The sequence below is a fragment of the Carex rostrata genome, chromosome 10 (assembly GCF_964058835.1).
Source record: "Carex rostrata chromosome 10, lpCarRost1.2, whole genome shotgun sequence".
NCBI lineage: Eukaryota > Viridiplantae > Streptophyta > Magnoliopsida > Poales > Cyperaceae > Carex > Carex rostrata.
In genome coordinates this window covers 5510237-5525959 of record NC_135927.1, presented here as the reverse complement: position 1 = coordinate 5525959, position 15723 = coordinate 5510237, and the positions used below count along the sequence as shown (strand labels likewise).

General features: G+C 31.9%; 1 protein-coding gene across 1 annotated transcript; it reads right to left on the bottom strand.

Moving 5' to 3' along the window:
• Positions 1-1166: 1166 nt before the first annotated feature.
• On the bottom strand, positions 1167-3808 carry LOC144560506 (uncharacterized). The gene is made up of 2 exons (XM_078309727.1): positions 1311-3808; positions 1167-1242 (listed from the first exon to the last, which is right to left on the bottom strand). Exons 1-2 carry the CDS (start codon positions 3749-3751, stop codon positions 1218-1220), a joined length of 2466 nt encoding a protein of 821 aa, XP_078165853.1. The 5' UTR covers positions 3752-3808; the 3' UTR covers positions 1167-1217.
• Positions 3809-15723: the final 11915 nt, after the last annotated feature.

Genomic DNA, 15723 nt, shown 5'->3' with positions numbered 1-15723 from the left:
AGGAAGCTTAATTGTATTCCTTGAACTTCATTCTTACATAGAGTACAAATGACATAATTTATAGCAACATAAATCTCTAAAAAGAGATACTATAAATAACATATCCTAAAATACTAATTCTTCCTCTTTAATATGTCCGGCCAAACATGGCCTACTATTTCTAACATTCTGCTAAATCAAGCCTGATGAAAATATATGATGAGATGAGAGGCATACATAACACGTATATAAAATAAAAGAAATTGCATAATTAAAAAAAATATAATGTAGGACTGAAATATCCTTCTTCCATAAACAAGGAACACATGCAATAAATAGTATACAATTTTCCATTTGCTTGTTAATTCCAGCTTCCAACCAACTTACTCTATACCAATTTTGCTGCTTTCTGTTAATATTACCACACTAATGCTATGGCCACATGATGCACCTCATCATTAATTGTCAGACGTGCAAAACTTGTTATTTCTGAAATTAGACATAAATTGTTAATTGCATGCTATGATGGATCCCTAAATGCCCCTGAGGTCCACATTTATGTCCTGTATAGTAAAAGGGATAGAACATTCACATGAAACAAATGCCCGACTGTTTTCTCACATGACTTGGGCTTGCTTTTATTCATGCAATAAATAGTATTCTCATTAAAATTAGAAAAGAAAAATTACTCATTATTTGAGTGTTACAAGACATCTTAGTTCCTAATCTCCCAACTATTACAATTTTAACATCTCTTTGTTATGTTTAGATTTCCTAATTCCAATTAGTATCAAATGACTGAATTTTTCGCAAGGCCCCTTTTAAAGATTGCTTTACCAAAATTTGTGCAAACATTTTGGACAAGTCGCTTTTTCTTTTAAGGAACCAAGCCATAAAAATAATGAGCCCAACAATGTAAATTTGATGAGACATTAGTATGCACCCATTGCAACAAATGGACTAAAAAAATGAGAACTGAGGTTTTATACATACCAATCCAAATCCCCAGATTGATTCAAGAAAGGTTATGGGTACATGGTACAATTAATCATACAAAGAGGTCCTACCAAATTGAACACATTGATACCTTGTTAACAAATAATCATACAAAGAGGTCCTACCATACATTTTTGTGACATTTGTGTATAAGAAAATGTACTTAATAAACAAATACACACTCATGAAAATACATAGTGATTTATACCCATTTATTATTACAAAGATCTTACATATATCCATCAGCGAAAATGCCGAATGTCAAACCTATCTATAATGATAATGTACCACTTTCTTCTATTCTCCCATGATATCGAAAATGTTGAATGTCAAACCTATCTATAATGCTAATGAACCACTTTCTTCCATTCTCCCATGATATCGTAGCCCAAATTACAAAGGCAAATCCCACACCTAACCCCAAGCCGATAGAAACAAAGAGCCCAATTATATCAGTAGAAGATTTTGAAGGCAAACCTTTATTAAACCCATGATTTGAAGGAGGTGCTGAACATTGCAATGATAAAGGACCACCACACAATTCTGGATTACCCAAGTAAGAAGTATTTGAAAAGGTTGAGAACTGACGGTCTTCGGGTATTTCTCCAACTAAGTTGTTGTATGAGAGATTTAGTGCAGAAAGAAAAGTAAGAGAGGTGAGTTCTTTAGGGATGTGTCCAGAAAGCTGGTTGAAAGAGAGATCTAGTGATTGAAGTTGCTGTAAATTAGCAAATTCTGTTGGAATTGGACCAGTTAGGGCATTAACTGATAGGTTAACCACATCAAGTGACTTGAGTAGCCCAATCTGTTCGGGTATTTCCCCCCAAAATTCATTATTTGACAGATCAATGTAGCTGAATATGCCAAGTGAGAACATCAGATCAAAACTCTGCCCTTTGTATGTGACTGAAGCTACATACGGAATGTAACTTTCATTGATCTCATTATAATATAAGAACCTTGTATCTGTTGCCCCCATCATAGCCTTCAAATTTACAAAAATATTTTTGGGCAATGTACCACTAAAATGATTTGAAGAAAGGTCCAGAACTGTTAGCATGGGGAAAAATGACTCATTTCCTTCTGTTTTGATTTCCACGTCTGATATTATTCCATAAAACATATTTGATCTTAGAACAAGAACTCTCAAATTTTCAAGATTTCCCAGCCAATAGGGAAATCTGTTCACTATTTGATTGTTTCCCAAGTCTAAGACCTCGAGAGAATTGCAATACATCAGTAAGTTGGGCAAACTTCCATTTATTACATTTCCACTCAGATTAATTGTTTTAACTCCACATGCTTGACTAATATTTGGTGGCAATGGCCCACTTAATTTGTTACTTTTCAGGTCAAGCACTTCCAATTCAGGTACTTCTAGAAGGCATGGTGGAATTGTACCAGTTAAATTGTTATATGAAAGATCAAGTTGTGTTGGCAATGTCACATTACAAATGAAAAGGGGAATCTCTCCTGTGAGACTATTATTTGAGAGGTCTAAGTATTGTATATTTGTTTGGTAACTCAGAAAATTAGGAAACTTTGTTAAATTGCACGATCCCAGCCCTAGATATCCTAGTTGCGGCAATGAGACATAGAATGAGTCATTATGGTTTTTGCCTTCTATAATAGACAACTTGTTGTTTGAGAGATCTAGAGAATCAAGGTACTTATTATGCATGATGAATCTAGAAATTGACAATTGTCCTTGAAGATTGTTGTGGTCAATGTAGATAAATGCCAAAATTGATGAACCGTTTAAGAACTCGGGTAGATATCCGGAGAATTGGTTATTTGATAGAACAAGGTATTCCAAAGAAGGATGAGTAAAGAAAGACATGGGTATCGTACCTGTCAATCTGTTTGAATCTAAGTTCAAATCTTGGAGTCTTGTAAGGTTTGTTATTGAAGGAGGAATTTCTTTATAGAAGTTACAATTGAAAAGACGCAATACCGATAAGTATTGGAGATTTCCAATTGAATCTGGTAATAGACCTGTGAAATTTGTATATTCAAGAGACAAATATTGCAAAACACTTTGCTTCTTGAATACTGGCAGTTGACCTGACAACATTGAGTTATATGATAAATCAAGTTCTGTTAGATTTGTAATGTGGAATATTCTATCCGGCAAATTTCCACTTAATCCACACTCTTGCATGTATAGCTGCTCAATTGTTGGACCTATTTGAAAAATTGCATTGCCCAACTCAGATCCATTGAGTGAAATGTCAACCTCATTCAAGCGAAGAACTTGGAGCTTGGTGAGGTTTCTGAGTAAGGTTTGTAGGCCTATGCCATGAAGATACAAGTTATTATCGGATAAGTCAAGTGAGATAAGGTTTGTGAGAGCAGAAATGCTGGTTGAAACTTGACCGGCAAAGGAACAATTGGATAAGTCGAGATGGGTTAAATTAGCAAGTCGCTCAAACCCGGTTTGTGGAAGGGTAATATTATAGAAGTAGTTGTCAGAAAGGCTGAGGTACCTCAGAGAGCTGAGATTGAATAAAGTCGGATTGATTTCACCCGATATGGACCGATCAGTAAGGTTGAGGTTAGTCACCATACCGGATTGCTCATCGCATGTGATGCCATCCCATACGCAACAGTCGGTACTTGCATTCCATGAATGGAGTTCATTGGTGTGGAATCCTTGCTTGAGTTGAATCAAGGCATGACGTTGGTCGGAAAGGCATTGTGCATGTGTTAGAGTGATGGTTTTGATAGAGAAGGAGAAGAGGAAAAGTGATAAGGAAAGAAGTGCAACAAGTGTCATTGCAGCGGAGAAAGTGTAAGCAAGACTATTTTGAGCGGTGCTTGAATGAAAAATGTTGTGTATGAGTGTATCCATATATATAAGATCATGCAAAAGGATTTAAAGAAAAAAAAAACCTAAGAATGCCCAAATTAATTGAGCAGATGAAAGACTTGACTTAACGGACACAACAGAGGAGATGGAGAGGATATATTATCCGTTTCGTATCCGTATTCGTGAATTATTCGCTCCAAATTTATATACGTTTAAGACAAATTTGATTTTAAATATTGACATCCATTTATTATTCTTTATTTGTATTCATATCCGTTCATTGAAAGATGGATGCAAATTTGGTATTAGCATTATCCACTCCGAATTCGCTATGTTTTCATCCCTAAGAGAAACGCAACTCCAAATTATGTTTCTAATTAATTGTTGGTTTTACGTAAAAATAATACATAATAACCATTAGTTTTTTTATTATGACTCAAATATCACTTAATCTAATTATTATTTATTACCTTGAAAAATTTAACAATCTTTGAACCAATTGCTCAGAAGTGGAGGGTGTGGAAAATTTTCCATTGCAACTCTTTGAAACAAAAAAATAATGAATTTGTGAAAATATTTAACACTTTATCTCAAATATAACCATTAAAAATTTGAATTTTTGTTTCATATTTATTTAGGAGGGTTGAATGTCCTATCCTGCTTTTATTATAATAATATTATGAATTGTGAAAATATTTAAAAATTTATTTTCTAAATAAAATTTGGTTATATATATGACTGGCTTAATGGCTTTGTTTATTGTCCCATTGGATCCTCATTATTTGAGTTATGCCACGCAAAATCTCAAATGCATATTTTCAAAATCATGTGGTTACAGAGGCATAGGAATAGGATGTCTCTTTCCATCTACCACTAATTTTGTGTGGATTGTTGACGATGGACTTTTTGACATAAAAGGGCAACTTCATATATATACCCCTCAAAACCTTCCAAATTATTTATTTTTCTATCTAAATTTCATAATATCATTTATCCTTCTAAATTTAAAAAACTCACAAATTTAACCATTTTATTGCATTTTCTATTAAAACTCGATTTTAAATGTGTAAATTACCCAATTTATCCATTATTAAAATAATATGTAGCATGTTGAAGGAAAATATTAGTCTTAATTGTTTGGTTTCCGAAGAAAAATGATTCAATTCTCTACTTCTAACGTTTACACATGCGTATACCTAATGTCATTGTGTATGCGTTAACAAACTACATATTTTTTTTACTTTTGTAATAAATACTAAAATGGATATTTTTTAATTTTAAAATGAGTTTTAATATAAAACCAAAAAAATGGGTAAATTTGTGTGTTTAACTTAGAAGGGTTAATATGATATGATGAATTTTAGAGGGGCGAATACATAATTTTGATGTTCTTGAGGGATATATATGAAAGTCCCCCAAATTAAAAAATCCAATCATACCATCGTTCTTATATGGATCAATGTCAAGATCACTTTCAACAGTGACATTCCATTGAGGATGTAGTGCCCTTTTCCTTTCTAAACTGAAAAGACAAGCACTATTGATTATGGTGGTTAGTGCGGTTATTTGAGAGATTTGAAAACAATGATTATCTCTGACCAAATCTACAATAATTGTTAGGTCTTCTGCCGGGTCAGTGGTTTGTTTTACTACGGCTATTTAGTCTGTATTTACTTTTGTCATGTAGTCTAAAAGATATGAGAAGGTAATCAATAAAGATTTTCACTCAATTCAATCACAATTTGTAATACACACAAGAGACTTGTGTTTTGTGAAATGATAACTAAGTTCTCAACTGTTCGTATATTGAATTTTCAAATATATATTATATTTTAGTTTAGCTATTAATATTATTTTAATTATCCAAAATTTTAAGTTTGTACGAAATTAACCAAAGTTAAAAATTTAGGTTATAAAAGGATCATTAATAAACTCCTCATATTGCTACCCAAAAATTCTAACACACTACCAGCAACGACAGTGAAAATTATTTTATACTGAAAATTATAACGAGACTTGTGCAAAATCAACTCCCAAGTCAAGTCCTTCCCTGCCTCTGCTTTCTCAAGTCTGAATTGATTGGTCTCGGTACAGAAAATAGCTCCAACTTGGTAACTTTTTCTAACAATAATGGATTAATAACAAAATTCTGGTCAAACTTGGTTACTTTTTGCTTTTGTTTGTTGCAACTTTCAATAAAGTTAGTCTAAGGTTTTCATATTTCTTTAGTGCTTTTCCTAACTTGTGATGTGGGGATTCCGTCAGCACTTCATTTAATTTTAAACAGACCTTGTAAATACTAAAAATCCTCAAGCCTCATTCATCAGCAATTTGCAACAGTAAATGTATAAGAAAATTTGTAAAAGAGGATCTGAACTTGCTTTGACCAGTATATGTGCAGTGGAGCTACGGCCATGATCCTAAACTCTTTTAACACTGAATAATTTAATGGATAATATTACCAACTTCAAGTGATAGCCTTTGTCTTAAAAAGAAAAAAAGAAAGGAAAGGAGAAAGGAAAAAAAGAAAGGAAAGGAGAATGGATAATATTACCAACTTCAATGATGATTGTTACATAGCATTCTCTCCTATTAATATGATTTGTTGTATTTAAAAGATCAAAATTTCCGAGATTTTGAATTTTTATTAAAGTTACTTTAAGATAAGAAAGTGTGAACCTAATTTGCTCATAATATTCTTTGTTTAACAGTTACCATAATACAGTTACTTTTTGGAAGATTCTCTCCTTGGCATGTGATAGGACATCTCTCCAACTCTACACACTACCAGGAACAACAGTAAAAATTATTTTATACTGAAAATTATAACAAGATTGTGCAAAATCAACTCCCAAGTCAAGTCCCTCCCTTCCTCTGCTTTCTAAAGTCTGAATTGATTTGTACAAAATAATTTTTTTAAGTCTGAATTGAATTCATTGTACAGAAAATAGCTCCAACTTGGTTACTTTTTCCAACAATAAAGGACTAACAACAAAATTCCGTTAAAAGTAGAATGCAAAGATCTTACAAAATAAATAGTGAAGATTGAATTTCGAGTGTAGCTGTCTTTTCCTGGGATAATTGCAGCATCCATCAACGAAGATTCTCTTGGACCATGTACTATTCAACTTGTTCTATCTCTTATTCTTATTGCTTTCTTGACATGAACTTCTTAATTTTTTTTTTTTTTGTTTGTTTCAACATTCATAAAGTTAGTCTAATATTTTCATATTTCTTTAGTGTTTTTCCTAACTTGTGATGTGGGGATTCCGTCAGCACTTAATTTAATTTTAAACAGACCTTATAAATACTAAAAACCCTCAAGCCTAATTCATCAGCAATTTGCAACAGTAAATTTACAATAAATTTTTGTAGTAGAGGATCTAAACTTGCTTTGATCAATATATGTGCAGTGGGCTCACTGGAGCTACGGCTATGATCCTAAACTCTTTTAACGCTGAATAACTTAATGGATAATATTACCGACTGCATGCATTGTGATAGCCTTTTCCTTAAAAAGAAAAAAAGAAAGAAAAGGAGAATGGAAGATCAGAATAAATTTCATTAACTTCAATGATGAAAGCATTCTCTCCTATTAATATGATTTCTTGTATTAACCGTTTTCTATTAAAAATAATACAAAATCTACCTAAATTACATCTAGCGAAGTGCAGTGAATCAATTGATATTGTTTTGTTCTTCTCCATTCCGTCCCTGTCCAGTTTAGTCTTATATCCCTTTTTTTTCTGCCTTTATCTCAATTACTGGAGAGTTTCACGCGTAGTTTAGCCTTATCTCAAATACTGAAATCTGAAGCACCAGCATGACCATGACCCACCAAACCGTTTCCATTACTATCTACGACGAATATACTTTACATCTATGTTGCATGAATACGGGTACGGGTATCGTATCTGATACGATACGGATATGGGGATATGACAATTTTAAAAAAATCAAGGATACGATACGCCTGTTATATATATTATTTTAATTATATTTATAATTCAATTTTTGTATTATATAAATTAAATAAAAAATTACGGGTAAAGTTTGATACAAGAGCTCAAGTATACAATAAATATTATACTTACTAAGGTATAACAACAAATATGAAGTGGCATAGTGGAAGAGTCGTTTGCTGCTATGTCGGCTGGGTGCTAGAAAATCATATTTTAGCATGCGGTCCATGCGTGGTGTATGTAGCTGCATTGCTACTTTCTGGTCTAATGCGCGGTGCACGCCTGCAAAACGCTTCTGAGCCGTATCAGATCCTTATCTAGAATTGTCTGGGACGTATCTCTATGAGTCAATTTGTATCGGAGACCATATTGGATGGTATGTGATACGCCACGTAAGTGGATATACGCCAGCTGGCGTATCGGATACGTATCAGGGCCATATCGTACGCGTATCCGTATTCGTATTTGATAAGACGGATATGAATAAGATTTTTTTTTTCATTAGCTTATTGGGCATGTGTATTTTTTTTTCATTAGATAAACTGGTATGGATACGAGTATAAAGGCTATTTCGTACCCGTTGGGTAAAGAGTAATTATATCAAATAAATTATATAGGGGGCGTTTCGTTCGCACAATAGGTTTTTCCAGGAAATAGAATGATTCCATAGAATGTAATGCCAGGGAATGTTATTCCAGGGCATGTGTTATTTTCATGTTTGGTTCGCGCATAGCTATTGCTTCAAGATTCTCTGAAATGAGTCATTTACATGTTTGGTTCGCGCATAGCTATTCCAATGGCTATAGACATAACTTCACTATTGATTAATTATTAACTAAATAATGTTACATTACTAGTAACTGAAACTAAAGTATATTATACTGTTATTGGTTGTGTACTGACTCTTATACCCACGTCTTAATTGTCTATACAGAGTATCAAATAATAGAAAGAAAAAACAAAATAACAAGAAACAGCAAGAAAAAACAGTAAAAGAAAAAAAAACAAAAAACAATAAGAGAAAAAATGAAGAACAGTAAAGTTTAATCAGTAAATGAAGAGGTAAAATTAATTTGTAGTAGCTGATGTGGCGCATAGCAGACCAATAGCACAATTACATTTGTGCTATGAATTTTCACCAACAAGACAAATAGCACAATTTTAGCAGTGCTTTGAGTTCTCGCCATCAGAATTGTTCATCTTAAGTGTTTACCAGTAGAGTAATAGACTAACATAAGTGCTTTCTCATCCTATTCCAGTGGCGTACCAGGAGCAGTATTCTGTCAATACCTCCCTTGCATCACACACCACCAAAGAAACAATATAATTCTACATCTTTAATTTGGTCAAAATGCACTAGTAAAGCCCTGACTCCCGAATTTTTTATTAATATCCAAATTTAATAATAATTTTAAAAAAATACCCAACACCAGTGTCTTTTTCAAAATCTACCCATTCCGGAAATTTTTTTTCCGGAAATAGCCTTCTATTTCCCGAAAAAAAATATCCGGAAAGGGAAACCGGAAATTTTTTTTCCGGAAACAGAGGGAATTTCCAGAAATTTTTTTTCCGAAATTGCATTGATTTTGTTTATAAAATCCGCGGAGTATTGTCGCTTTCACAGAGTGTCTTCTCTCACAGTAAGTTATTATATTATTATTTTATTTTAATTTATTTAATTTATGTTAAATTTAATTATTTTAAATTTATTTCAAGTTAATTATTTAATTTGAATGATTTAAATTATTTCGAGTTATTTAAATATAATTTATTTATAATTTATAATTTAATTAATTTGTAATTTAACTTTAATTTATTTATAATTTATAATTTACAATTTAAATTTAATTTACTTATAATTTAGAATTTAGAATTTTAATTTAATTTATTTATATTTTCAATTTAATTTATTTATAATTTTAATTTCTTTTATTTATAATTTTAATTTCATTTATTTATAATTTTAATTTAATTTGTTTATAATTTAAATTTAGAAGTATTTAATTTGTAATTCTGAAATAATTTTGATTAATTCTGAAATGATTTAGAATTGTTTTAGGAGCTTTTTGCTTTTCGGATTCCTGACGGAGCTCTGACTGTCGGATCAATCAGTTTTCGATTGAGGTAATTTTATTTTCTTTATGTTATTTATATTTTAATTTAATTTATAATTAATTACTTCATCCCAAAATTTTTGTTTTTTATAATATTGTCCAAAAAATTTAGAATTGTTTACAACCTTCCAAAATGGTTTATAATAATTTAAAAAATTCCAATATAATTTAGAATATTGCCCTATTAATTTATGAAATTCCAAACTAGTTAAAGTACTTAAGTAGTAGGCAAATCATTAGAAGACCGTTAACAAGCTAGGGGACTAACTCGGGGATTGCTTATTACAACTGCTCCTAACAAACTGTCCATGAAATTAAAGCACAGAACAAAAGAATGCAAAGCTAATGTTTAAAACAATCAAATTAAAACTACGATGCGTTGAAATAGCGATGTGTTAATTAATGACAAATTAATAAATTACTGTTATTAGCGGACGGTTAAACCCACTTAAACTAGTTCAGGAACGGGCTCGGGGTACCAGAACATTTCTCTTAAATATATAAAAATGCATGAAGACATCATTAATTAATTAAAGGATCTTAATACATTCATTAAATGGATGATTTCAACACATTATATCCGAATAATTTGTAATAAAAGTTGTACTGCTGATGTCATCTATAATCACAGTGTGTATTAATTAATACAAGCCGAAATAAAATTGATACAATATGCAAAATGTATTAATGTTTTCTCTGAAATTTTTTTGAACTAGGTAATTACATAATAAATCATCCCGGCCTAATCGTTGTTATGTATTAGTTTCCAGAAATCTCCATGATTCTTTCACCAGAACTGCTAGCAGCACCCGGGCACGTTTCTTTGAACTAGGTAATCACTTCATTGGACAGAACCTACCACCACAGCAACCAGGGGGGACAGGTGGCTCGGGGATACGTGGAGGACGCCTATGACAACATCCTCCTGGCTCAGAATTTGTGCAAAAGTTGAGAACATATGAATGACTATGGAATTATACTAAATAGCGTATAAAGAAAGAAGGAGGTTATTCATGTACAAATTAATAAAGCAACAGTTATACTTTAGTAGAGATAGCCAAAGTCCCCTTCTCTTAACTCCTCATAATTCGACCATTATGGAACTGGACTACTATTTGGAACGAGTCCTTAATTACATTATACATGAAATTATATGTTTAAAACTTTAAATGCATGATAAAAACACTATTTAGAGATTTTCTTATATTTAGAAATAAAATATTACAGTATTCTAGAAATGGAAGTAGTCGATTTGATTTTTGAAAATTGGTAACACCGGCCAATTTTTATGATTTAAACATGGAAATATTGCTTGCACCAAGGACAGACGTAGGATTTCTACCGGAGGGGCCAGAATCAGATTCAAATCCATTAACTAATCGGGTACTACATAAAAAATAATAAAAATAGTATATATTGTTGGAACCTTATTGTTACACATAAACAATTCAATTCTATATGCCACTATTGATCTACCTATGCCAAAATGGCCATCATGCAAAATTCATCAATTCTTAGGGAGCAGACACAATACCTGACTACATTAGCGTATTTATGCAAAGCTTCTCTCAAAAAGCGGTTGATGAACTTGTAAGACAGCGGCAAGAAAAACTTCGAGCCGATGTAGAGGTTGAAGCGTCGGCGGCCTTCTTAGTGGTAGGATAAAGCCTTCCAAAGCTACAAGACTGCCCTTGTGAGATCGTGTTCACAATTCCTTAATAATCTCACATCTCTATTCTTTAATGGGGAGAAGTAGAGAAGGCTACAGAATTGACTAGATGACGGCTAGAAAATTCTGCAACTTTTCGTATATCCTTGTGCTTTGGGGACCAACCTATTTATAGAGATGTAGAGTCGACATATTGCCAAACCCTAACCCTAAACAGATTTTCTGGCCTTATGCCAACTTAAAAAAGGTATTTTGTGCTATTGCATCAAAAACCGTGCAGTTGCATCAAAATCCGTGCAGCTGCTGAAAAATCTGTTTCCTTAATTGCAAATCTCAGAATCAGTCTATCAATGATTTGATTTTTGCCTAAATTGTTCTATACATTTGTGGACCACATCTTAATGAATATATTAATTGTCTACTTCCTTATTTGATCACTTTAATTGACAACCATATATGACAATAAACAATGCATAATTAGATTACATATATGCTCAATGTTGGCATTAAATCCAACTAGGTTGGCAATAAATCCAACAATCTCCCACTTGAGCAATATGTCATTACTTTTTAATTATGCATTGTGTTCCTTATGTGCGCACATTTCTTTACTGTCTTTCTTATATATTCCCAAACCAATTCGGTCCATCAATTATACCAGTAAAGGACTAAAGCGGCATTCGTCACATTTATTCGCAACTAAACCCTCAATAATCACATTACTAATACAGCTGAATGACATGAATCATGATGTGGATGTGTAGCATAGAAATTACATGTAATTGTGATCTTCACATGCCTATTTCTAACTTGGTCTCCCACTTAATTCTTGAAACTGAATTTCATAAATTAATTGAATATTCAAACATAAATGAGAAACAAAATGTCAAAACTTCATAATATATATAACACTTGTTACATGTCACAAGTTATATATCCAAAATTACAATGAAAAATAGAACATTAAATAACAGACTCCCACTAAAACTGAATATTCTTAATAGATATTACACCCATATGAGCAACATGCTCTTCAAACTTAGCCGGTGTCAATATCTTAGTAAGATGATATTCTAACATAGAGTCTGTTCCTACATGTTCTATTTTCAATTCACCATTCTGTACTCTTTCCTTTATTTTACTTTATTTTAGCATTGTTCCATTAATTGAATAATACTTGGGGCACTTGTTGAGACTAGATTTGTCTCCATTCGCTATTGAGATTTATTTTCTAGTTTACTGTTTTCTTAGTTTCTTGCAACATATTTATATCAATATTGGCAAGCAATATGATATCCACATGTAAAACTAGAAATATAAATTCACTCCCACAGAACTTAAGGTATACAAAATCATTCAATAAATTTATCTCAAAACCAAACGAGATAATCTCACTATGATTTTACAATACCATTGTTGAGACACTTTCTTTAGTTCATAGATGGATTTCTTAAATTTGCACACTATAGACTTTGAACCATATATATTGCTTCTATGGGATTTGCACACTATAGACTATAGAATTTGCACACTTGACACATAGGTTTCTAGTTGCACCATATATATTGCTTCATTAATGTCACCATTTAGAAACGTTGTTTTAATATCCATCTACTAAAGCTCCAAATTAAAATGCATAATCAATGCCAATATGATATTTAAAGAGACTTCCAAAAAATAGAGTATTGATGATTCAAATAACATATCAATCAATATGCATTCCTTTGGGCCGACAATATTGATTATATGTAAACATAATAATCATCACTATACTCTATGTGCACATAATTTTAACAATCATTAACCTTCCTTTGGGCCGGTTAATGCTTGCATTCATTAAATAAAATCAAATATAAAATATCTTAAATCTTTGACGACAAGACGAGCTTTATATTACTCCTCATTACTAATGAGTTTCACATCTTTAGGTAATGGAGTAATTTCCTAATGTCATTGTCAATTAATGATTATATTTTTTTTATTGGCACTTCTAAATTTTCTTGAGGATTTCCAGCATTGTCTGAAACAATCTGGCGTACAACAACATCTTCCAAAACTTCATGCAACCTTAAGTGGTATGCACCCGTCTTTGGATTTTTATTTTATGTTGTTTCATCTTGTTGAGTTTGAGTTTCAATAAATGATTTCGTCCGTACAAGTGTTTTGAGTAAAACTCGGATCTATATCCACAAAACTCACAATACCTAATGGAATATTTGCATATTCTTATTCGAAATCAATTATTTTCTCACCCCCCCACAAACTCAACATCCTCCAAAATTTTTTGCATTTTTTTTTTGTCTCAAATACATTATGTTCTGTAGGATTATAAAATTTATAACCCCTTGAGAGCTCATTAATGCCTCTTCATGAACCTCTTAATTATCATAAGACACATGCGATTAGACTTGTTCCCATTTTTCTTTTCCTTCTTTTGATCATAAGTACTTGTATCTGTAATAGTGGGACAAGTTTCTCTAAACGTAAGGTCTAGATCCATGACACCGAGGACTATTACTATGTTCTCGTGTCAAAATTTGAAGTTGGTTCCATTCAACATAAAAAAATGTTGTTTAAGCCTTTAACAATGCTAACTGATTTACAAAAAAACACACCATAAACACGATTTAGTCTTAATTCATAAATTTTAAATTTTAAATTATTAATTATAGTAAAGGCCATAATGCTCAACAAATATTTGATGATTTTCCATTTTGTTACTATATACACGAATTTCACAACCAGGTAAGTTCCCAGGTAAGTCAGGGATCCCTAAGGATACACTTCGAATTCCGACTTGCCTAGACAGAACTTTCCTCGACATTGTTACATTCATAGTATCGTAACTTATCTTAATAAATCACCAAATATTTTATGAGTCTTAATATCATCATAAAACCAAAGTATCGTTTTCCATTAAGCGGCTACCTTTGGGTAACGGGTCAATTTCTTATGATACTTTGGCGCAATAATAAAGTACTGATAACCTAGAACATACCGAACAACATGCCTTCCTTTGGGCCGACAATGTTGACATATGTGTAAAATTTTTGATCATCACTATACTTTATTATTACTCACTTGCACAAATAATTTTTGTAATCATTACCTTCCTTTGGGCCGATAATGATTACATCCATTAATTGCACCTTAACTTCCTTCATAAAATGCATTTGAATTAACTTTATCAAAAGAGGTACCTTTGGGTACAATTAGGAATCAATTAATTCAAATCCAAATTACATATCCCTTTGCCTTTAAAAGAACAATAATTTATACCTTAATTATATAATCTAAATGTGCAATCAAACTAACGCAAAAGGAAAATTTTAATTGCTTTACAATAATTTACAGTATCTAAAATTTGACTTTACCAAAATAGCAGCGGAATACTTTAAAAAATGTCTTAACATAATAGCTTTACTATGTTTTAATAAAAAAAACATAAATTTTACCATAGTAACATACCACGATTAATTTGACCCGAATATAATTCCAAAACTTTGATAATAAAATATATGTTTGATTTATTGACCATAAAATATATAACCGGCTTAATCAAATAAATTATAATAAGCCGAAACAATAAATTCAAAATATATTGCAAATATAAGTTGGATTTATTCAGATTTATAATAAGCCTAATCAGTAAATCAAAACATGCCGAATCACATGGATCCAAAATATCTAATAAATTTAATCAAATTAAATTGGTTGTTCGGCACAGGTCAAATATATATATATTTTTTGTTGGATTATTATAGTACTCCCCATAGTAGCAACAGAGAGGGCTGATTCCAAATTTGTATTTACCCATTTCAATCCAGAGAATAGCGCAGGAATACATAACAAACAATTTCAAAGCAATTGAAAAATCAACAATCAATTATTTATTCCCTAGATCAATCATAAACAAATAATCCAAATTGGCATAGGAGTGGCTCTGATACCACTTGTTTGAACCTTATTGGTACACATAAACAATTCAATTCTATATGCCACTATTGATCTACCTATGCCAAAATGGCCATCATGCAAAATTCATCAATTCTTAGGGAGCAGACACAATACCTGACTACATTAGCGTATTTATGCAAAGCTTCTCTCAAAAGCGGTTGATGAACTTGTAAGACAGCGGCAAGAAAAACTTCGAGCCGATGTAGAGGTTGAAGCGTCGGCGGCCTTCTTAGTGGT